Source organism: Ovis canadensis, chromosome 16 (genome assembly GCF_042477335.2).
Source record: "Ovis canadensis isolate MfBH-ARS-UI-01 breed Bighorn chromosome 16, ARS-UI_OviCan_v2, whole genome shotgun sequence".
In the NCBI taxonomy this organism is placed as follows: Eukaryota; Metazoa; Chordata; class Mammalia; order Artiodactyla; family Bovidae; genus Ovis; species Ovis canadensis.
Window position 1 is genome coordinate 37,975,579 of NC_091260.1, and position 25,545 is coordinate 38,001,123.

Below are 25,545 nucleotides of genomic sequence, written 5' to 3' on the forward strand. Positions count from 1 at the left end.
TGATTGTGCTTGTCAAGATGACCAGTATCCTCTACGTTCCCCGTTACAGTGGTTATCTGTGTGTTCTGCTCTCATGTAACTACTTAGAAGCACTCATCTTATTGATAATCTCCTCCCAACTCAAGAAGCGCTTAACTTTTCTTGAGTTCCATTACACTGCTAGTTTTTTCCCTGTCATACTATTGGTTTCTCCTTTTGTGCCCACCTTATAAAGGTTGGACAGCTCTGGGACTTTGCCTCAGCCTCCCCTTCTCTGTCACAGTTGTTAACTCAGTGTTAAAATTCTAGAGGAAGACTAAGCTTGGTGAGAGTCCAAGTTATAAGATGTGTCAAAACAAATAGGATGTGATTTAAAAGAATATGAGTTCCTTCCACTCAAGAAAAATATCAATAGAATATAAAATTCCATCAACCTCGGTCCAAACAGAGGTTAGAGTGTAATCCAGTATGGTTATGAAGGGTCTGTGAAAGCCACTCAACAAATTATTCAATAGTTTAAAAATATTTATTAAGTATATACTGGTGCCATGTTCTAGTTCTGGAGATGCATCAGTCCCAAACCTGCAAAAATCCCTGCCCTCATGAGACTGATAGTCTTATGAGGGGACAAGGCAGTAAACCAATGTGTAAGTTATTGAATAGCTAAGAAGACAGTTAGTGTTGTAAAAAGACATAAAGCATGTAAGGGAGTAGGGAATTCTGTGAGGCAAAGAGGGTGTAAAAAAAGAGTGATCAGGGTAAGTCTCACTGAAGAGGTGATGTGTGAGTAAAGACACAAGCAAGACGAAGGAGGAAGTCTATGTATCTAGGCAGGAGATTTCTAGGCAGAGGAGATGGCGAGGCTGTGGCATTGGGCTATCCCTAAAGTAGCCCAGGAATGGCAAGGAAGCCGGTTTGCCTGGAGCAACTGACTGCAGGAGGAAATCATAGTGGATATTGCCTTAGAAACATTTGGGGATGAGGGTGGAAGGAAGGAGGTGGTGGCAGATTTCTATAGGACTTTGTAGCCTGTTATAAGGGCTTTGACTTTTATCCTGAGTGAGATGAACTGGCCTTTGGAGGATTTTTCATGGAAAATAGATGTGATCTGACATATTTTAACAGGTTCGTTCTGACTACTGTGCAATAAATCACTATAGGGAGGCTAGAGAGGAAGCAGGGAGCCAGTTGTGAGATTGTTGCAGAAACCCAGGCGGAAGATGGTGGTGACTTAGAGTGGAAAGGGTAGAGGTGGTAAGATGTATTGGATTCTGGATATACTTTGGAGCTGTTGCTGACCGAGTTTTTTGATAGATTGAACATGTGGTTTAATAGGAAAGAGAGATGCCAAGGATCATTCCAGGGTTTTTGGTGTGAGCAACTGGAAAAAAAAAAATGGAGTTGCTGTGAACTAAGCAGAAGAAAAAAATTGAGTTGTGAGTTCTGTCTTGGATATGTTAGGTTCAGGATGCCTACTCAGTATCCTGGAGGAGCATTGTGGAGAAAGCATTAGTATTTGTGCATTTAGAGGTCCATGGTATAGATGCAAACTTGGGAGTTAAAAGCATCTGGAGAGATGTGAAAGCATGAATCTGGATGAGGTCAACAAGAAAGTGAGTGTAGATAGAAGAGGCTTTAGGTCATCCCAAGCATTCTGTTGGTAAGTGGTTGATGAGCTTAAGAAACTGACAAAGAACTTCTTTCCCAGTGAAATAACAGAAAATCCAGAAGTGAGGGGTATCCAGAAGTTCAATGAGAAAGCATTTTAAGAAAGAGGCAGTGAAAGTCATGTTAACAGAAAGAACTGGTAAGACAAAGCCTGAGATGTGATCATTGGATTTAGTAATGATTACCTAAACAAGAGAGAGCCTATTAGGAGTGGGTCCAAGGTAGAAGGGAAATAGAGATAATGCTTTCAAGGAGTTTTGCTCTAAAAGAAAACAGAGAAAGGAAGGAAGAAATGGGGCAAGGTTAGCCAGGCCTATTAATTAATATACTTTTTATAGCTAGATAATTTGAGTATTAAGTTGTTAGATGTTGTGTTAGAATTGAAGAGTGAACATATTTAAAGTATAATTAATTGCTAGTGAGCACTTTGTTTTCTGAGTCGTTTTCTTTTTGAACTCTCATTGTCAATGGAAGTAAAACAGGTTTGGGGGCTTTTAACGTTGAAGTCTAATTGACATACAACATTATTAGTTTCAGTTGTACAATGTGATTATTTTGACATTTGTATGCACTGAATATTGAGGCTTTTATTGAAAGTGTTGTATAAAGTTCTCAAGCTGAGATTCAGTTGAATATTTGAGGGTGCAGGTGAAATTGCTGCCGAAACCATATCGTGTGGCAAGTCAAAGATTATCACACTGTTTAGTGTTATCTTTAGATTGTCCCCTTCTAATTCGCCTTGCCTTTCCATCAGTCTTGGAAAGTTTGAAGTATCTACCTTAACTTAAATTTGATACAATTTAGAGAATATCTCTTGCCACTATTTGATCAAATTTCATTTGATATCTATTCAATATCTTTTTATTGTCTTTTCATTTCTTTCAATGAAAGACTAGATGTGGCTTATAATACAAAAAAGTAATAAAATGTATGGAATTTAACATTGTGTAATGTATCATTTAAAAAATCTTATGTTTTAAGATTCCATATTTTTAATCTTTCATGGCGAGCAGAGACAGATTTGTAAATTGTAAGGAATTGTAAAATCTGAAAACATTTATAGACTCAATTAATAGAATCACTCAGTGAGAACTGCAGTTTTTATTGTATAGTAGCTTTGAAAGTCTGGTGTGTTAAGAAAATTTCAAGGCAGTTTTTTAATTCTTAGTCCCACTACCCCCAGATTACATGACAATGGCATCTTATTTTAATAGATACAGAGTTTATTATGACTGAGATTCTTTGTTTCAGGTTTTTACGTAGCAGAGAATACTTGCATTTTTTCTGGTGATATCTTATGTCCCTTGTGTGGTCCCCAGATGAGCCCTGATCATCTCAGATACATTTTATGTACTCTTGTGGTGATTAATATTTTACCTCTGCCAACACTATCTCTAATTCGTCCATGAACAGTTCCCTTGAGGACCTCTCTTGTAGTGTTTATAGAATCGATTCTAACAGTTCAGATAGTCATGAGTGTATGCCCTTTCCTCCTCTGGAGAAATGTGGAGGGGATAGTCTGTTCAGGTGGAGTCATAATTCCTTGGATGAGTGTCATAAAATTTCCACAGGTTCACCAAATAAACGAGGCGTAATGACCTATTTTTAAGCACATACCTTTGTCTAATCCTTTTCTTTCCAACCTCATTCCCCCTACTGTGTTTTTGGTTTTGATTTTTGTTTAATTTTTTAACATGCTGGTTTACTATAACCTTTCAGATTTTATTTTTTTGGGGAAAGCTGAATTCGTCACCTAAAGACTATGATTTTTAAAATTTTTTTATTAACCATGAATATGATCGCTGTGTTTTTTTGTTTTGGGTTTTGTTTTTTTTTTTTATATGTTCCTGATTAGTAGTTTTTTGTGACAATTGCTTCGCAGTTATGGTGTGATTTGCAAATTAGAAAAGAGAGATTTGAAGAACTACTTAAATAAATGTAGAAAAACAGAATGGTCTGATTTTTTTTTTTAAAGCTGAGTCATATATCCTTAGGGAGTCTATATCTTAGACAAGCAATAGCACAGGTTACCTGATTGAGGTTTAGTTCTTAATGAACAAAAGCTAGGAGCTACACACACTGTCCCATTTTCCTCCTACAAGATATTAAAGTTGAGAACGTTGCTCAGTTGTGTCCGACTCTTTGCGACACCGTGGACTGTAGCCTACCAGGCTCCTCTGTCCATGGGATTTTCCAGGCAATAGTACTGGAGTGGATTGCCATTTCCTTCTCCAGCAGATCTTCCCAACCCAGGGATCGAAACCCGGTCTCCCGCCTTGTAGACAGACGCTTTACTGTCTGAGCCACCAGGGAAGTCCTTTTGAAAAGAAAGCAAGAACATGCGAATTTGGACATAAGAGCCATCAGGCATCAGCTTCCTACACAGATGCAGCCAGCCCCCATCTTTTTACACATAATTTATAGGTAGAAGTGTGGACAGTTTTAAGTTGGCTTAAAACTCAACATTCAGAAAACTAAGATCATAGCATCCGGTCCCATCACTTCATGGCAAATAGATGGGGAAACAATGGAAACAGTGAGAGAGTTTATTTTGGGGGGCTCAAAAGTCACTGCAGATGGTGACTGCAGCCGTGAAATTAAAAGACACTTGCTCCTTGGAAGAAAAGCTATTACCAACGTAGACAGCAATTAAAAAGCAGAGACATTACTTTGCCAACAAAGGTCTGTCTAGTCAAAGCTATGGTTTTTCCAGTAGTCATGTATGGATGTCAGAGTTTGGCTATAAAGAATGCTGAGCACTGAAAACTGATACTTTTGAACTGTGGTGTTGGGGAAGACTCTTGAGAGTCTCTTGGACTGCAAGGAGATCCAACCAGTCCATGCTAAAGGAAATCAGTCCTGAATATTCATTGGAAGGACTGATGCTAAAGCTGAAACTCCAATACTTTGGCCACCTGATGGGAAGAACTGACTCCTTGGAAAAGACCCTGATGCTGGGAAAGATTGAAGGCAGGAGGAGAAGGGGGTGACAGAGGATGAGATGGTTGGATGGCATCACCAACTCGATGGACATGAGTTTGAGCAATCTCTGGGGGCTGGTGATGTGCATGGAAGCGTGGCATGCTGCAGTCTATGGGTCACAAAGAGTTGGACTTAACTGAGCAACTGAACTGATGGACCGAGAGAAGAGAATGCATGTTGGAAAGCTGTGTATTAAATAAGAGCACACAAGTGGGACACTGAGAGGATGTAACATTTTGCTCAGGAAAATCCAGGCTTAGATATTTCTACTAGCTTTCATCTTGCCCTCTGCCCAAGACTGGCATATTCCATCAGAATAAGTCCATGGAATTGGAAAATCAACAAACATTGTTCCATCTAATTTGGTCTCCAAATTGTTATAATGGAGAAAGTCTATTGTCTGTTGGGCCAAAGAACAAAATGTGTAGTTGATGTTGTTTTTAGCTGCCCTGAAAATGAATATTTAGGGACAGATTCTACCAGAGCTTGGAATCAGGGCTTACTTCTTTCAATGAGGAAAATGAATATTTAGGGACAGATCCTACCAGAGCTTGGAATCAGGGCTTACTTCTTTCAATGCTTACTTCTTTCAGCTGGCAGCCAGGACTCCAGAATGTAACCAAGGCTTGGCCAGTTGGATGCTCCAGCTTGATGGTCGGTGGTACCCAGTTGGAGTAGTTAGAGGTCATTCTTATGCTGCAGTGGAGTTCAGTACAGGATGCCAAGCAGTTAGTACAAGTGGTGACTCCTGTACTAATTAATGGTTGTTGCAGTGTTACTGTAGACTATATTGATTCTAGCAATTTTTTAGTCTTCTGGTTTGTTCTGTGAATTATCAATAACCTTCCAATAAATCACTTTTCTGGTATTTGCAACCAGAACCTTGGCTGGTACAAAAGAAAAAGGAGGACATCCTTTTTAAAACACTTAACGATGATCAAGTATCATGTTTTCCTGGTAGCTTGCGATCTCCTTTGAATAGAGAGTGAGTGCTTTATTTGAAGAAAAAAAAAAATTCTTGATGTTGTTGAGACTTCATTCAAGTAAGACCCCAGTTAAATATGTCAGGCTCGTGGGATCCCTCTATTGTCTTCACCAGCCTGCGATATATAGCACCTGTACCATCTGTGTGATATACACAGGAACATAAGGTATCTGTGTCCGTATTGATTCCAGGGAATAAAAGCAAACAATAAAAATGTTTATGATATAAATTAAGTCCACATTGCTACTTCTAATCTTTTGAGGGGACAGAAGATTATGTTTGCCAGTACTTCATTTTTGATGAGTTATTTGTGGTGGAAAGAAATCCATTGATGTTTCATAGATGACCCCAAGTAGAACTGCTTGAATCTGTGTATTCAGCCTTTGCTTGTGAAGTTTGACAGTCTTCTAAAGTGTCTCTTTAATAAAACACACCTTTAAATAACTCTCTCAGATTCATTCCAGCTTCTAAAGTGAGAAGGTGGCTTGACGACCACTGCTGCCAGCTCAGCTGTGGATCTGAGATATCCAGCTGTGCCCTCTCTGCCTCTCTCATCACCAGCAACAGACGTCGCAATCAGAGTCTGTCTGACACGTGTGTTGATGTGTGAGGCGAGATAACGTCTAGTTCACTGTATTGACTCTTCTGAGTTAGACCATAGTAAACGTTTGTCTTTGTCAGCAGTTAAAGCAACGTGATTGGAGGATGCTCAAGAATTAGAGACACCACCCCCACCCCCCTCCCCTCGCCAATAGTGTGCTTTTGTCTCGGTCTGCATAGACATAGCAGGAGATTTCATAATCAAAGAGAATTGATTTAACTGTTAAGATAGACCAGTCATGTTTAAAAGCTGTTTCTCCTCTCAGGAAGAAAAAATCTAGTGATGGCCCCACTCTGCATCATATTATGTATGATCTCTTTTAATAGTTATTATAGCAAATCAAAAGGACTGTTTTTGTGATTAGCCACCATTCATACTTACCGTATCAAATCAGATCTTTGACCAGATGGACAAATAAAATAAATCCAGACCCTGAGTTATTTTGAATTGTACACTGTGAGAAGAGTCCTGATGGGTGGTCACAAAATCAGTTTTTGAGAAAGCACTATTCTAAGTGAAAAGTCTAATAACCACAATCACAGTGATAATAATACCTATTATTGAATACCATCCTGAGTATTTAGTATATAGAATCTCATTTACTCCTCCCAACAATCCTTTGAGATGACCCTTGCTTTCTAGATTAGGAAACAGGTATTGGTGAAGTAACATTCAGATTGTAATAGGTTTGGATGTCAGGCTTGTCTAACCATGCACTTAATCAAGCCATGTGGTGAATTACTGGGGAGCATATTCTACCTCGAGATAAATGCTGTATCAGACACTTAGGGTCCAAAACTGAATGAGAAGTGGAACCTGCATTTAAGTACTCCAAGCCCAGTGAGGGAACAGTGACTAAAGATCACCTTTATTCTATAGAACAGTGAATATTAGGACAGTGGAACAGAAAAAGTGCCAAGGGAGTTTAAAGAATGTCATCTCAATCAGATTAAGCGCTGTAGAAGTCTTCCTGGAAAAAATGATCATGTAGCTGAATTTTAAAGGATAGCTATATGCCAGCTAGATGGAGATAGTGGAAAATGATGTATAGGCAGAGGGTCACCTCCTTTGACCTGGAGCATGAAGGAGGCTGGGTCAGGAACTGCAAATAAGTCTGTGTGGTTGGCACGAGGACTGTGTTGAACCCTGGTTTGGATACTTTATACACATTATGAACATTATGTCATGTCATCCCTCTAACAACCATTCAAGGCCAGAAATAAAGCAAATCCAGACCATAGAAAGCCTATCTGCTTAGAGAAGGAGTTTGGTCATTTTCCTGACAGCTATTGGTAGTGCTGGAGAAGACTCCTGTGAGTCCTTCGGACTGCATGGAGAACAAACCAGTCAATCCTAAAGGAAATCAACCCTGAATATTCATTAGAAGGACTGATACTGAAGCTCCAATACTTTGGCCACCTGATGTGAAGAGCTGACTCACTGGAAAAGTCCCTGATGGTGGGAAAGATTGAGGGCCAGAGGAGAAGGGGGTGACAGAGGATGAGATGGTTAGATGACTTTACTGACTCACTGAACATGAGTTTGAGCAAACTCTGGGAGTTAGTGAAGGACGGGGAAACCTGGTGTGCTGCAGTCCACGGGGTTGCAAAGAGTTGGACACGAGTTAGCAACTGAACAGCAACAGCATGGTAACCATGGAAAGATTTTACATCATGGGAATGATTGATGTGCTTTAGGAAGATCATTATTAGCATTTTGTAGACAGAGTTGGGAAGAAGGCAATGGCAACCCACTCCAGTACTCTCGCCTGGAAAATCCCACGGGTGGAGGAGCCTGGTAGGCTACAGTCCACAGGGTTGGGGAGAGTCGGACACGACTGAGCAACTTCATTTTCGCTTTTCACTTTCATGCACTGGAGAAGGAAATGGCAACCCACTCCAGTATTCTTGCCTGGAGAATCCCAGGGACCGAGGAGCCTGGTGGGCTGCCATCTATGGGGTTGCACAGAGTCAGACATGACTGATGCGACGTAGCAGCAGCAGCAGCAGACAGAGTTGGATAAGACCTGAAGTAAGGACACCAATTATGGAAGAGACAGTGTGTTTTCCAGGAGATAACGGTGACACCTTGATAGTGGCTTTAGGGCTGGAAAGGAACAGGGAGATGGTAGAGACCAAATTGGGCAGATTTAGAGGAATTGGTGACTGAGAGCTCTGTGGGGCTGAGTTCCATCTTCTTGGAGCCTAAAGGTTGTTGAGTGAAGGAATGCTGTATGGTTCCAAAATATGAAATAGGATTTCCACTGTTCAGGTCTACAAATAAAACAACTTTAGTTTGATTTGTTTTCCTGTTGACTATTCCAAGGCTTCCCATCTCCAGTTCCAAAAGCATGAAGAGCAGAGAGAATCTGCTTTGTTGGGATTTTTCCTAGGAGATTTTTAGATGACCTGTAAACTCACTTGAAGATCTACCTAGGGATTCTAGCTCTTTTAAAATATTTGCATCCCCTGATTTTTCCTAAGTGTACAGAGTATAGAAAAATGCCATTGCTAAGGAATAGTAAACATGTTTTTGGTAGTGATTGTATTTTTATGCCCTGCTTTTCATTTAGAAAAACTGTTTAGAAAGTGACCAAAAAAGAGGTTCAAAACAAAATGTGTTACTGTCTCTTTCATGTTCAACTAAATTTGTATCTCTTTGCTTTTTAGGGGAAAACATAATAAATTGTCTGAAAATGACCCAGGTGAAGCCCTGATTTGTATACATCTATGAATATGCATTAAGCTTGTATCATTACATACAGTGAAACCTGGGGAATTTACTGCTAGTTTTATTGAATAATTCTGTCATTAGAAAAATTAGATACTCTGTCCAGCCATTGTAAAAGAAAAACTACATCTTAAAAACAAGAAAGATGTTTATTTTCTACTTAGCTTCCTCTTTGAGTTTCTTCATTTTTATTTATAGAAAAATATCCCCCTAATCTATTTCTTACATGAGAAGACCTAAAATTATGGATTGTTGGAATATAGGAGAATCTTGAATTAGAGTTCCTTTAGTCTAATTATCGGATACACGCCTTAACTTTTAAAACTCGACTTGTGGCTTATCTGGAAATACGTGTACTAGGACTTGTGAATACCACTATCAGGATGACTGATGCGCAGACTGGGAGCCACGTGGGCCCCTGGTCTGGTTCAACGCCGCGGCACTCTCTTCCATTCAAAGTCTCAAATGTCTGCCCCTCTGCAAAGCCGTGAGGCCAATGTCTGTAGCTGCTAAGCATGAAATCCCCTGCTTCTGTTTGTTTCTTTTGTTGCCACGAGTTAATAGGGACAGAGACAGGAGACAGCCCAGAACAAAGCAGAAATAATGGAGTATTTCACCCCAAAAAGGAATGTGGATTGAGAAATACAAAGGGGAAGGCAAAGACAGACTTAGTGTCCTGAGGCAGTGTGATGTATTGGACAGAAGCCTCAGCCCTGAGACAATTCTGGGCCAAAGCCTTCATCTGTGAGCTCAGAGCAGCCTGCATGGCCGAAAGGTTTGACCCATCTTATGTAAAAACAATTTATTGTTTTTTCCCCCACGAGAGTCTTAAAGGGCCACAGGATTTTTCACCTCAAAAAGTGGATTGCCCTTGTAACATGGAGAGGAGTCGTCTGCTGGGATCTGCCTGGTGATCAAGGGCCTCTTCACAGCACTCTGTCACCCTGCTGATTATTTCTGTAGCTGTGGGTGCCATTTTGAATTTATATTCTTCTCACATCTTTTGCAAGACCTACTATGTAATCCCAGACATCAGAGCATTTTTCAAATTCGTTTTTCTTCTTGCATATGGAAAGAAAGGGTTAGCTAAGAGCTTGCATGTTCATATAGGCTGTCTCTTTGACGTGGATTTCCAAACAGCCCAGTTTGTTCATGTATTTTCTCCTGTACTCTTCCCTGACATGTGTTATTTTGTATAGTATTTGCTTGTTTTATTTACTTTATTAAAGTATAATTTACATGCACATATATTTTAAAGGAGAAAATTTGAAGACTCTTCCTTTAGAGGTTTTTTTCCACCTTATTTACCATGCTCAGAATCAGAAATCTCTGCCGTTAGCATGGGCTTTTCGTCAGAGACAGGCTTTGACCTTTCCACAGGACGAGAAAAGAGTTAAATGCAAGAGGCAAACAGCAGGCAAAAGGTGCTAGCAGCCCTCCAGCGTCCTCTTTTCTTCCACCCCAGCCAGCTCCCCCTCCTTCTCTGCTCCCTAAGTCAGCCAGAAGGAACCCAGTTTCTTTAACTCTTCTGGGAGAAGGATGCAGTTTTCTGCCTGGAATAAAAGGTACTTCAGCCATGAATGGGACAGTGCAAGGAAGGAAGCATCACTGAGACGCACATCTTCCCCTTCCTCTTCCAGGCATCTGTCCAGTTACACAGGCAGGCTTGTTAAAGCCTCCCTTCACTCCCTCAGGACAGCATCCCTGACTCCAGACGTGGCCGTACCAAGGCCAAGAGGACATGAGTAAGAGCTCTGGAGCCGAATGGCCCTGGTTGGAGCCCCAACTCTTGCGTCTTACAAACTATCTGGCACAGTTTCGTATCTGTACATTGCCCTGTTCACAGAATGTCCCTAATTTCGCCTCTGTATGACACACCCTCGGGTATTAGAGGCTTTTCATTCTCATCACTCAGAAAATTCCTCTGGAGCCAGACGATTACCAGAGTTCAAATCCTGGTTCCACTTAAACAACCATATTTAACTTCTTTTGGCCTCCCTTTCCCCAACTTAAAATGGGAAGTGCAAAGTACTTTTCTCATTGGGTTGTTCCTAGGAGTAAGTGAATTAACACTCACAGATCATTTATATCTTGTGCTTAATATAGTACCGATCACCTTTGGTTTTGGTTTTGTGTTATTAGGACACAATTCTTCCTCATGTCTTTTTCAGAGTTTAATCAGTTCTTTCAAGCTCTGTAAACAGTTGGTTGTATTTTCAAAAGATGGACCCATATTTTATTATTATAGACAGGAAATATTTTAAAATTATAGTTTTATATATTAACACACTTAATATTTTTTTCAGTGAACATATTTAGCGTTAGAAAACATTCTAGAAATTGACTTCTTTTCAAAATCTTTTTTGTCATTGTGAGAGTTGATGAAGGTCAAAATGTATAGGTGTCTCTCTGGTTTTGAAACAAAACCACCTAAGAAATATATCCATTTCAAGTTATGGGTGACTTTTCTCTTGCTTTTAGGTACCAATTAACTAATTTTTTGTTAATTTGACAAATATTCATTGAGCAAAGTGCTAGGCCCCATCTGAGGGCTCCAGAGAAAGATGTAGTCATCCACCATAGGAAACCTCTGGGTTTTGTTTGGCAAGACCTGTTTTATTGATAAATAAGGAGGAGACAGTATGGTGCTTGGGCAGTGACTTTATGGCTATGGGAAGCCCCAAAACTGACAGAAGAAAATTTTCCAGGAACTCTACAGAGCCTCAATCAAATTGAAATCATGTACAGAATAAAGTCATGTATTCAAGATGAAAAACAGAGCATCACTTGAAACAAATGCCATGTCCCCAGAGGCTAGGGATTAAGTGATACTGGCAGTGCCAGGGCCCGTGCCAGAGGGGGAGGACCTCGAGCAGGACTCTGACTAGAAATGTGAATTGTATGACAGCTCTGCCTCTCTGCTTTGGTGCTTGGCCACCGTGGGTGGCTGTAAAATTAAACTTTTTAACCGAGTAATCAGACCAGGGATTATTGGGTCAGTGTGCATAAATCTGTTATCTAATAATTCTGATAGAAGTCAGGGAAAAAAATATATGTGGCATAATATTAACCACAGTGCTGGAAGTATGTTAAAGGACCAAAGAGTGGAAGAAAGGAATAGTTCTCTCAGATGGAATTGGAGACCTTCTGGAGGAGATGTCATCTGAGCAGAACTTTGAACAGAAATTTGTCAAATAGAGAAGAGGAAGAACCTTTCTTCTGAGTACACGGGACCCGGGTGGCATAGAAACACGAAGTGCTCAGGCTATTTGTGGGACTAGAGAGTGATTTGGAGGATGGCTGGCATCATTAAGGTAGAGATGTAGAGGAAAGAGTGATATATGGTAAGTGCTTCATTGGTGCTTTACAGCGTCAGTTTGTTGAACAGTTGTTCCATGAGTTTACCAATGTCTGGTACTGTCCCCAGCAGAAATGGGGATATTTTAAGATAATCTTGCTGCCTTAGTGCTAGACCACCAGGCTGAAATACAACTCCTCATTGTACCCATGCGATTTAATCTTTTGCTAATTTTTTTTTTCCCCTGATACATGTATGTGATCATCCTCCTTCAAGAAAATATTCTTGAATATTTTGGCTTAGGCTTTTTGGCTAATCTGCCTTTCAGCTCAGGCGTATACAATTTGTCCAGAGTCTACAACACAGAGTTACTACTGGTGATTCAGTCTTGGCCCTCTCTCAAGACATTGGCTCACTGTTTCCTCACATACAGTGTTGGTAGAAGCTCGTGAACTTAAGCTGGCAGGAAACAACCTGGATCTGAACATGATAAGAGAGAGACTTGGTTCTTTTGGGAAGGAGCAAGTCATAACAGACCCTGTGTGAACAGACCTATGAACTGAGCAGTCTAAGCAAGAGACCGTGACCTTGGTTGTCTGCTGGCATCCTGCATGCGGGCTCACCCTGTTCCCTATTCCCTGCTGCAAGAGCAGGTTAAGCTTTGTGTCTGTTAGTGTCTTTGGTTGGACTGGGAGGAGCATGTGGAGGCAGCTGTGGGCTGGTGGAAGGGAAGTACCATAGACTAGGCTGCATGGTGGACTGCCAGGCCCTTACCCAAGAGACATGACAATCATCTAAGATACCTTAGTGAGATAAGGTAAAATAATAAATGCACTTACTTACTTGTATGTTACCATCTTGTAGCATAATGCATTGAACTAATAATGCCTCATAACATCCACCTAAAGAAAGGAAGTGGCTGATGGTATTAAAACGTTACTGGTTAATCATGGGGAGACTGAAGCCGGCTAGGTTTATGGGCCTGCACAGAATCATACAATGCCTCAGTGTCTGGCCTGGGAATGAAGCCTGAGTTTTCTGTGTGCTGTCAGGACAGCCGACAGCTTTGTGTTTAGCATTGTACACCACTGAAAGGGGCTTACTCTTAACAATGCACGGGCTGCTTTACGAGACAGACACAATGAACTTTGGTACAGTATAGTCTAGAGGCCAAAATGAGTAATTTTAAGTAAATTGACTACGAGATCCAAAGCTTCATTAAGTATTAAAGTGAAAACCAAGTGAAAACTGTAGTTTTTAGGGACTGACTCAAAAAACATGAACATTCTTCCCCCATTTGAAGTAGCATAGTTTTAAGCACCTTATTTTGTTGGCTTCAAATCTGACACCATCCCTGTCAACCATTGGATTTATTTATTTCGAATAAACACCCAAAGAGTCTGTGACTCATTTCAAAGATACTGTCTTATAATAATTGTCAGTTTAACCTTTATGCTTTTTATGTTCCAAAATGTCTTATCTCTATAGCCTGTGTTTTTGGGGTGGGTTGTTTTATTCAGATTTAGTTTGGATTCTTTCAGAACAGTTGAAATACAGAGCCTGAAATTCAAGAAAGAGATTGGAGGAAGAGGGGAAATATTATATTATGTGTCTTACCAGGCTGAAAACATGGGGTGGAGATGGCATCATAGGAGGACAGAGAGACGAGATAAAAGACAGGAGTAGAGTAGAATGTCACTCCTCAATTGCCTTTTATGTTACCCACGTCTTAGATGACCTAGAATAAATGAGCAGATGATGTAGGTATTTCTGGGTTTGGCTGCAAAGTTTTTACACTCTGGAATTTAAAAAGAACATGAAGATAAAATTCTGGAACGTTTTCCAAAATATGTTGAGTAATATTGGCATATGAATGATTGAAACTGGGCAATATATGGCAATCAGTTCAGTTCAGTCACTCAGTTGTGTCCTACTCTTTGCGACCCTATGAACTGCAGACGCCAGGCCTCCCTGACCAACACCAACTCCTGGAGCCTACCCAAACTCATGTTCATTGAGTTGGTGATGCCATCCAACTAGCTTATCCTCTGTTGTCCTCTTTTCCTCCCACTGTCAATCTTTCCCAGCATCAGGGTCTTTTCAAATGAGTCAGCTCTTTGCATCAGGTGGCCAAAGTATTGGAGTTTCTGCTTCAACATCAGTCCTTCCAGTGAACACCCAGGACTGATCTCCTTTAGGATGGACTGGTTGGATCTCCTTGCAGTCCAAGGGACTCTCAAGAGTCTTCTCCAACACCACAGTTCAAAAGCATCAATTCTTCGGTACTCAGCTTTCTTTATACTCCAAGTCTCACATCCATACATGACTACTGGAAAAACCATAGCCTTGACTAGACAGACCTTTGTTGGCAAAGTAATGTCTCTGCTTTTTAATATGCTATCTAGGTTGGTCAAACTTTCCTCCCAAGGAGTAAGTGTCTTTTAATTTCATGGCTGCATTCACCATCTGCAGTGATTTTGGAGCCAGGAAAAAAAAAAAAAAGTCATCCACTGTTTCCCCATCTATTTGCCATGAAGTGATGGGAACAGATGCCATGATCTTAGTTTTCTGAATGTTGAGCTTTAAGCCAACTTTTTACGCTCTTCTTTCACTTTCATCAAGAGGCTCTGTAGTTCTTCACTTTTTGCCATAAGGGTGGTGTCATATACTTATCTGAGCTTATTGATATTTCTCCCGGCAATCTTGATTCCACCTTGTGCTTCCTCCAGCCCAGCGTTTCTCATGATGTACTCTGCATGTAAGTTAAATAAGCAGGGTGACAGTATACAGCCTTGATGTACTCCTTTTCCTATTGGGAACCAGTCTGTTGTTCCATGTCCAGTTCTAACTGTTTCTTCCTGACCTGCATACAGGTTTCTCAAGAGGCAGGTCAGGTGGTCTGGCATTCCCATATCTTGAAGAAATTTCCACAGTTTATTGTGATCCCCACAGTCAAATGCTTTGGCATAGTCAATAAACCAGAAATAGATGTTTTTTGGGAACTCTCTAGCTTTTTTGGTGATCCTGTTGGATGTTGGCAATTTGATCTCTGGTTCCTCTACCTTTTCTAAGACCAGCTTGAACATTTGGAAGTTCATGGTTCACGTATTGCTGAAGCCTGGCTTGGAGAATTTTGAGCATTACTTTACTAATTTGTAAGATGAGTACACTTGTGCAGTAGTCTGAGCATTCCTTGGCATTGCCTTTCTTTGGGATTGGAATGAATATTGACCTTTTCCAGTCCTGTGGCCACTGCTGAGTTTTCCAAATTTGCTGACGTATTGAGTGCAACACTTTCACAGCATCATCTTTCAGGATTTGAAATAGTTCAGCTGGGATTCTATCACCTCCACTAGCTTTGTTCATAGTGATGCTTTCTAAGGCCCACTTGACTTTACTTTCCAGGATGTCTGGCTCTAGGTGAGTGATCACAGCATCATGATTATCTGGGTCATGAAGATCTTTTTTGTATAGTTCCATGTATTCTTGCCACCTCTTCTTAATATCTTCTGCTTCTGTCAGATCCATACCATTTCTATCCTTTATTGAGCCCATCTTTGCATGAAATGTTCTCTTAGGATTTCTGATTTTCTAGAAGAAATCTCAAGTCTTTCCCCATTCTGTTGTTTTCCTCTATTTCTTTGTATTGCTGGCTGAGGAAGGTTTTCTTATGTCTCCTTGCTGTTCTTTGGAACTCTGCATTCAAATGGGAATATCTTTCCTTTTCTCCTTTGCTTTTCGCTTCTCTTCTTTTCACAGCTATTTGTAAGGCCTCCTCAGACAACCAGTTTGCTTTTTTGCATTTCTTTTTCTTGGGGATGGTCTTGATCCCTGCCTCCTGTACAGTGTCACGAACCTCTGTCCATAGTTCATCAGGCACTCTATCAGATCTAGTCCCTTTAATCTGTTGTTCACTTTCACTGTATAATCATAAGGAATTTGATTTAGGTCATACCTGAATGGTTTAGTGGTTTTCCCCACTTTCTTCCATTTAAGTCTGAATTTGGCAATAAGGAGTTTCTGATCTGAGCCACAGTCCTCTCCCGGTCTTGTTTGGCTGACTGTATAGAGCTTCTCCATTTTTGGCCGCAAAGAATATAATCAATCTGATTTCAGTGTTGGCCATCTGGTGATGTCCATGTGTAGAGTCTTCTCTTGTGTTGTTGAAAGAGGGTGCTTGCTATGACCAGTGCATTCTCCTGGAAAAACCCTATTAGCCTTTGCCCTGCTTTGTTCTGTATTCCAAGGCCAAATTTGCCTGTTACTCCAGGTGTTCTTGACTTCCTACTTTTGCATTCCAGTCCCCTACAATGAAAAGGAAATCTTTTTGGGGTGTTAGTTCTAGAAGGTCTTGTAGGTCTTCATAGATCTGTTCAACTTCAGCTTCTTCAGCATTTCTGGTCAGGGCATAGACTTGCATTGCCATGACATTGAATGATTTGCCTTGGAAACAAACAGATATCATTCTGTCGTTTTTGAGATTGCATCCAAGTACTGCATTTCAGACTCTTTTGTTGACTATGATGGCTACTCCATTTCTTCAAAGGGATTCTTGCCCACAGTAGTAGATATAATGATCATCTGAGTTAAATTCACCCATTCCAGTCCATTTTAGTTTGCTGATTCCTAAAATGTCAATGTTCCCTCTTGCCATCTCCTGTTTGACTACTTCCAATTTGATTGGAAGCCTTGATTCATGGACCTAACATTCCAGGTTCCTATTCACTGTTGCTCTTTACAGCATCGGACCTTGCTTCCATCACCAGTCACATCCACAACTGGGTGTTGTTTTTGCTTTGGCTCCATCCCTTCATTCTTTCTGGAGTTATTTCTCCATGATCTCCAGTAGCATATTGGGCACCCACCGACCTGGGGAGTTCATCTTTCAGTGTCCTACCTTTTTGCCTTTTCATACTGTTCATGGGGTTCTCAAGGCAAGAATACTGAAGTGGTTTGCCATTCCCTTCTCCAGTGGACCACGTTGTGTCAGAACTCTCCACCATGACCTGTCCATCTTGGGTGGCCCCACATGGCATGGCCTAGTTTCATTGAGTCAGACAAGGCTGTGATCGTGTGATCAGATTGGCTAATTTATCAGTCACCTGCAATTTCATCTTGTATTTAAGATTGATGACCATTTGGACCAGTTTAGGTGGGTCAGTCTTCTTTTCAAGAGATAGTTCAGGGGAATTTCAGTAGAGGAGCTGAGCACAAATTGGGGTGTTTAGAGCAGGAATGTGGTCTCTCCCCTCTTTTCCCAAAAAGACCAAAGCGACCCAGTAAGAGAGACTAGTGGTGTTATCTGTCATAGCTGAACTTGGCAGAGCTTTTCTTAGTGCACAGCTGCTGGCTAGTCTTTGAGGGAATGCATACATACGTATATCTGTCTCTCAGGAAAACTCTCATCATGAGTCCAGGGGACTTCTTTCTTTTATGGGTAAGAAAAAGTTTGCAAAAAGTCTGTCGTTATCAGCCAACCTTCCTACGAAATTGGGATGTGAAGTACTGGCATCTAGGATACTTTTTGTAGTCCTAGTCATTAATCTTGTAGGAAAGGCAAAATCAAGCTCAAGTAAGGCCAGAGAAAGGTCACTAATCTGGTGGAGTGGGAGGGGTTTGCTATATGAAGGCAGACTGAAATAATTAGGACTTCTCAGACTTGAAAAGACTGAGAAGAAATATGATTAGAGTTTAATAAATCCAGGAAGAACATGAGTTAGATGATCATAGAGTTTACCAGAAGTAGGCAGAGCTTCTTAAAAGCCAAGGAAAAGTGAATTTAGGACAAAAAGAAGTTCTGTCATACCAAGAAAGTAGGTCCTGCACGTCAAAATTACTCTTTTGGGAACTGGGCTTAAACTTCTGGCATTGGAGAGAAATGAAAAAGTCTAGTATTTCTCATTGTTAACACTATTTCTTGAAGTATGAGGTGCCCAGAGAGCATCGATCAAGCTTCCTGTTAACCTTTACATTTTCTTTTCTCTTTTCTTAGATGATATTTAAATGTCATTCAGCAGTGATTCATTGAAAGTGGATTCTATGCTGTGGTCTCCACTAAGCACTGGGGATACTGAGATGAAGATGGACAGATATGGTTCCCACAGTCTGGTGATAGATAAGAAGCTAATTGTCTGTGTGATGAATTGACAACAAATGTGCTCTGAGAGCTTGACACAAAATTGCTCACATACTCTTAGCAGCAGAGCAGGCAGTGCTGAGGAAGTGGTTCTTTAACCGGAATCTGAAAGTCAATGAAGCGTTCACCACCCAAAAGTTGGGGGAAAAGGGAGTGGCATGTGTTGAATGCTGTGCGATGCCAGAAGGTCAATGTTACTGGAGGTGGAGGATTAAGATGGAGAGTTACGGAGATGAGGCTGGAAGCTTGGGTTAAGCAGATCATGGAGGGCCCTGTAGACCACCAGGATCATAATGGCAGCCGCATAAGAGAATAGAGGGGGCAGTGGTTAACATACTAGGACTCGTTGGAGGATTTTGATGTTGTCCAAGCATCAATGACCTGGGCTGGAGAGAAGCAGATAGATTCTAGAGCTATTTCAGAGGTTGTACAGATTGGACTTCCTGACTATGAGAAGTGAGGGTGAGACATAGTCAAGCTTGATTTGTAAGAGTAAACAGCCCGTTAGACCTCATAGTTCATCTGCGTGAGAAGAATTAGCACAGACTTTTTATAGGTCTTTTCTCTCATGATCTCTAAAGGACCAAGAGGTCAATAGATCTGCATCTGTTTCATCTCCCTGTCTCCTCCTTCCTCTCATGCATCTTTAAGGGCCTAAATACTTTATAAACTAGGTGGCCTCTAATAAGCAGATGTCAATTAAGTAGAAAGACCAAAAACTGCATGGATGATTTCCAGTCTCCCAAATCCCCTGGTCTTTTAACTATTGCAGAGCAAGTACTAGTTCATAGTACCCTGAGGTCATTTGATCTGAAGCAAAATTCTACATTGCGTCAGAAGAGGATTTTTGTTGCTATTTATTTAATTTGCTTTTCCCAAAAGTGGAACTCCTTCTGTTTGGTGGTTTAGGAAGGCTAGTTGAAGTTTCAAGGGTGGTATGTGATTTTCTTTGTCCAGATTTAAGAAGTCAGTGTTTTGTTTTGTTTTTAACAAAATTGACCAGTAAGGGAATCTTTTCTGTCACTTTGCTTTTTCAGCATACTTTTCCCCAGTTTCTCATCTCATTTAGATGATAGCCCTGATGAAGCCCAGTCACCCCATATTGGGCTTCCCTAGTGGCTCAGATGGTAAAGAATCCACCTTCAATGCAGAAGACCCAGGTTTGATCCCTGGATTAGGAAGATCCCCTGGAGAAGGGAATGGCTGCCCACTCCACTATTCTTGCCTGGAGGATCCCATGGATAGAGGAGCCTGGCGGGCTATAGTCCATGGGGTCACAAACAGTCAGACATGAGTTAGTGACTAAGCACGCACAAAATGTTTCAAAAGTCAGGATTACAGTGATATATGTGGGAATTGGATTTAATGATTTTAAAAGAATTTTATTTTGGAATAATATTAAAGCATTGTAAGACTAGTACATGGAATTTCCTTTAGACTCCACTCAGGTTCCTCCGTCATTAACATTTTACCATGATTGCTTTATTACATTCCTCACCATCTAGGTGTGGAAGTGGTGATGGAGGTAGAGATTTAGAAATATTCTTAGCCAGTTAACTGCAGATGTCAAGACCCTTCATCACTAAATAGTTTAGTATTTGTTTTCTCGGGACAGTGATATTCATTTGCTAACCATAGTCTAATGATAAAATTCAGGAAACTTAACCTTATGCAGTACTATCATTGCAGGTTCTAATATTCAGTCTCTATTCAGCTGTTGATTTATACAATGTTGGTTTATGGTGTTTTTCCTCCACCTAATCCAGGATCCAGTCCAGGAGGCATTGGATTATTACATCTCTTTAGCCTTCTTTAACCTGAAACAGTTCCTCAGCCTTTCTTTGAGATGTTAGAGGCGAGCAGGCTAATTGTCCTGCAGAATGCTCCTCACAGTGGTGGTGTCTGACCTCCTGGTGCTTGGATGCTGGTGGTGCATTTTTGACGGGAAAATTGTGCAATGACGTGGTGCCCCTTGCAGTGCCCGCATCACAGCAGGAGGGGGTCTGCAAGTCCTTGTGGGTCTCATTCCTGGGATATTAATTTTGAATGCTTAGTCAAGGCGATATCCTCAGGTCTCTCACTGTCAAGGCCCCTTTCCATCTTAGAATGAATAGGATATTTGGTTACTTCTCAATATGTGATTTAAAATGTGACTGTGCTTTGCCTCTACAGTCTTATTAAAGGGCCGTATTTCCTCTCTCTTGGCAGTGTTTTAGAGCACTCTGCTGCAAGGGTCCACCTCCTGCACGCCCAGAGTATGACCTGGTCTGCATAGGCCTCACGGGCTCTGGCAAGACCAGTCTGCTGTCCAAGCTCTGCAGCGAAAGCCCTGACAGCGTTGTGTCAACAACAGGTGGGTACTGCACCAGGGTCCGCGTCCTTTTTCTTCCCCCGCATTGAGATGCTCTCTTTTGCTTCCTGTGCTTTGGTGGGATCCCCTCATTTCACTGAGATTGTTCAGTGAGTGTATTATTTATTTTCAGTTACTCTTATTTTTCAAACTATATTTAAAGGAGGCTTTAATAGCATTGTTCTTCCCTGGTGGTTCAGACGGTAAAGTGTCTGTCTACAATGAGGAAGACCCGGGTTCGAGCCCTGGGTTGGGAAGATCCCCTGGAGAAGGAAATGGCAATCCACTCCAGTACTGTTAGCTGGAAAATCCCATGGACAGAGGAGCCTGGTAGGCTACAGTCCATGGGGTCGCAAAGAGTCAGACACAACTGAGCGATTAGGACTTAATAGCATCAAATTGTACCTTCCATCCCTCTAGTTGGTCATTTCAGTGCCACTGAATAAATCAAGCCAGGAGAATGCTGACAGAAAATAACTCTGCAGCCTAGACTCCTAGTACTGTGACAAATGGGTTTATCTCAGACCCATTGAGTGCCCTTCTCCCTGGAGGTATCACCCTAACCTACTTGTGTTGGTCACACACTCCCTACACAGTACAAGTAGAATCTCAGTCTTCTTCCTTGGAAGATGGTAGGCACAGGGACCATCAGTCAGGCTTACCATGTTCACTGAGGTGGCCTAAAAAGTCAGTCTAGGCAGTGGTTCTCAGTCTGGGCACATTTTGCTCCTGAGGGGACATTTGGTAATGTCTGGAGACATTTTGGTTCTTATAACTGGGGGAAGGTGTGACTGACTTCTTTTGTGTAGAAGCCAAGGATACTGTTAAATATCCTATAGTACACATGATGGGCCCCCACCAGAAAGAATTATCCAGCTCAAAGTGCTATCAAGAGCTTTTGTCACTCCTCTTTTTCACCTGAAAATGAAAGGAAAGACAGGTGTTAATTAAAGGAAATTATGGAAGAATAGTTGAAGGAAATGAAAAACAGAGGTACTGTGGGAGGAGTGGGCTGAGACATTGTCTGCAAAACTTAAAAAGATTTTTCATGCAGACAGCTTACTTTGAGCACCTACCTTGGAGAAGGAAATGGCAACCCACTCCAGTTTTCTTCCCCGGGAAATCCCATGGAAAGAGGGGCCTGGCAGGCTACAGTTTGTGTGGTCACGAAAGGGTTAGACATGACTTAGCAACTGACACAAGCACAAGCAAGCACCATGTGCTAGATCCAGGGTTAGAAACTGGGGCTAACTCTAGTTAACATTCCAGAGAGTCAGTCTACCGGCCACATAGACATTAAGCTTGTGTCTAGAAATATACAAAAGAGGAGGAATGATCAGTTTTGCTTGGACTGGTGGGAGGAAAGGATGATGCATGGCTTGTCCAAGAGGTAAGAATAAGAGAGTGAGGTAGAAGAAGAAAGAAGATTTGGGGGCCAGAGGGGAAGTCTGTGTAAAGGCAGAGAGGCCTGAAAGAGGATGCTACTTGCTGAGAACCACATTTCCCTGTGGCTGCGATGCATGGTTTGTAGAATGTCAGGAGTCACAAGAGATAGGCAGTGTCCAAATCTTGGCAAACCATTGTTACTGTGCTCAGTAATTTAACTCTTAGCCATTAAGTAAGGCAGTGGTGGGAGGGAGAAAGGGAGACATTGGATAGGATATATCTCATCTTCTGCTGCCCGCTTCTCCTTCTGCCCTTAATCTTTCCCAGCATCAAGGTCAATGAGTTAGCTGTTTGCATCAGGTGGCTAAAATGTTGGAGCTTCAGGTTTATCATCAGTCCTTCCAGTGAATAGTCAAGGTTGATTTCCTTTAGGATTGACTTGTTTGATCACATTGCAGTCCAAGGGACGCCTCATGAGTCTTCTCCAGCACCACAGTTTGAATGTGTCAGTTCTTCAGCACTCAGCCTTCTTCATGGGCCAATTCTCACATCCATACATGACTACTAGAAAAACCATAACTTTGACTATAGGGACTTTTGTCAGCAAAGTGATGTCTCTTGCTTTTTAATACGTTGACTAGGTTTGTCATAGCTTTCCTTCCAAGGAGCAAGCGTCTTTTAATTTCATGGCTGCAGTCACCATTCGCAGTGATTTTGGAGCCCAAGAAAATAAAATCTGTCACTGTTTCCATTTTTTCCCCTTCTGTTTGCCATGAAGTGATGGGATCAGATGCCATGATCTTCATTTTTTGAATGCTGAATTTTAAGCCACTTTTTTCACTCTCCTCTTTCACCCTTTCTGCCATTAAAGCGGTATCATCTGCATATCTGAAGTTGCTGATACTTCTCTCGGCAGTCTTGATTCCAGCTTGTGATTCATCCAGCCTGGCATTTTGCATGATGTACTCTGCATATAAGTTAAATAAGCAGGGTGACAATACAGCCTTGTCCTACTCATTTCCCAGGGGAGTGACCTATAGAACAACTTCAATTCACCTAATATATGAGTAACACCTAATATTTCAATGTATCAAGGTGAGGGTGTAGAGAAAGGGATAGAAAAAATAATTGAAGAAATGATGAATGAAATGTTACGTGTCTTGAAGATAAATAACAAATCCAAGACATTCATTGAACCACAAGCACAAGAGATAGTACACCAAGTCATGTCTTAGTCAAATTATTAAAGCCAGTGATAGTTTGTGATAGTTAATTTTATGTGTCAATTTGGCTGGGCCACAGTGCTCAGATATATAGTCAAACATTGTTCTGGATATTTCTGTGAGTGTGTTCGTTTATATATATACATATATATATATGTATATATATATATATAAAATGAGATTAATATATAAATCAGCAGACTTTGAGTAAAGTTCTTTATATAATGCAGTTTGGCTCATCTAATCAGTTGAAGGCCTGAATAGATCAAAACTTTGACTTCCCCAGAGCAAGAAGGAAATCTGTGCTGGCCTTGGGACTTAAACGTCAACTCTTTACTTAGTCTCTAGTCTGCTGACCCACCTTGCAGGTTTTGAACTTGACAGCCTCCATGATATTATGTCAATTCCTATAAACATTTTTCTGTGTGTGCACACACACATCCTGTTGATTCTGTTTCTTTGGAGAATGCTGAGTAATACAAAAAGGAAATCTTAACAACAGAGAAAAAAAAATATACAGAAACAAAGATAAGAGTGACGTCAGATTTCTCACTGGAAACAATGCAAGGGAAAAGGCAGTGGAGTGCATCTTTAAACTATGAACGGGGGTGGGGGGTGGGGAAACTATCAGCCTATATCCAATGTCTCTCAAAAAGAAAGTAAAAATAAAGACTTTTTCAGATGTAAAAGTAGTGAAAATATTTATTGCTAGCAGACCTACATTATAAGACTAACATTATAAGAAAATGCTAAAGGAAGCTCCTCAAGCAGAAGAAAGATAATTCCAGATGGAAACCTGGATCTATACAAAGCAAAGTAACAAAAATTGTAATTACTGGATAATTATATAAGATTTAGTTCTTATTCAAATCTCTTTATAAGATAATTGTATAAATAAAAACAGCAATATATTGGGGGGTTTATAACATATAAATGTAAAATGTATGAGAACAATAGCATAAAAGTCACGGGGGGAAAAGGGAAGTATACTACTGTTATGTTCTTATATATGAAGTAGTTTAATAACATTTGAAGGCAGGAGGAGAAGGGGACTACAGAGGATGAGATGGTTGGATTGCATCACTGACTCAATGGACATGGGTTTGGGTGGACTCTGGGAGTTGGTGATGGACAGGGAGGCCTGGTGTGCTGCGATTCATGGGGTTGCAAAGAGTCGGACACAACTGAGCAACTGAACTGAACTGAACTGAACTGAAGGTAGGCTATAATAAATTAAAGGTATGTTATGAAGCCTAAAGCAACCACTAAAGTAACAAGCAAAATGTGAGAGCTAGTAAGGCAATAAATGAGATAAGACAGAATTACAAAAAATAGTTTTAAAAAAGACAGAAAAAGGAGAAACAAGAATATATGGGACAGATAGAAAACAAGCAAGGTGATACATTCAAATAGCAAGGTGATACATTCAAATCTGACCATCAGTCATCAAATGCAGAAGGTTTAGATTCTTCAATGAAGAGACTGAAAATGATATGCTTAGATTAAAAGCAAGACCCAAGCAGGTTAAATGTAAGAAGATGGAAAAAGATATATGGTGCTACTAGGGATCAAAAGAAAGTTGGTGTGGCTATATTATATCACACAAGGTAGACTTTAGAGCAGAGAATAGTTCTGGGGATAAAGAAGTTCATTTCATAATGATGAAGGGGGTCTGAATCAGAGGACATAATGATGCTAAAACATTTATGTATGTAATAATGGCTTCAAAATACGTATAGCAAAAACTGACAAAACCCACAATTACAAAGATTTCAATACTTTTAATTATTGATAGAACACATATGAAGAAAATCAGCCAACAGGTAATAGACTTGAACAACAGCAACCTTGACCTGATTTACATTTATAGAACCCTCTACCCAAGAGCAACAGAGAATCGTCTTCTCAAATAAGACCATATTTGAGGGCATGAAACAAGTTTCAGTAAATTAAAAAGGATTAAAATACGTTGTCAGATCACAGTGGAATTGAATTAGATACCAATAACAGGATCGTCTCTGGAATATTAGCAATCAGTTGTGTCCGACTCTGTGCGACCCCATAGGCGGCAGCCCACCAGGCTCCCCTGTCCCTGGGATTCTCCAGGCAAGAACACTGGAGTGGGTTGCCATTTCCTTCTCCAGTTAGGAAACTGAACTACTTCTATATATCTAATGGATCAAATAAGAAATCAAAAGAGAAACTGT

At 40.8% G+C, this 25,545-nt stretch overlaps 1 protein-coding gene across 1 annotated transcript in view; it reads left to right on the forward strand.

Moving 5' to 3' along the window:
- Positions 1–25,545, forward strand: part of ARL15 (ARF like GTPase 15) — a 462,998-nt gene that overhangs the window by 142,079 nt on the left and 295,374 nt on the right. The window contains exon 2 of the mRNA XM_069556557.1: positions 20,588–20,732. Coding sequence (XP_069412658.1) covers positions 20,588–20,732 — 145 coding nt within the window. The remainder of the gene's footprint in view (positions 1–20,587; positions 20,733–25,545) is intronic.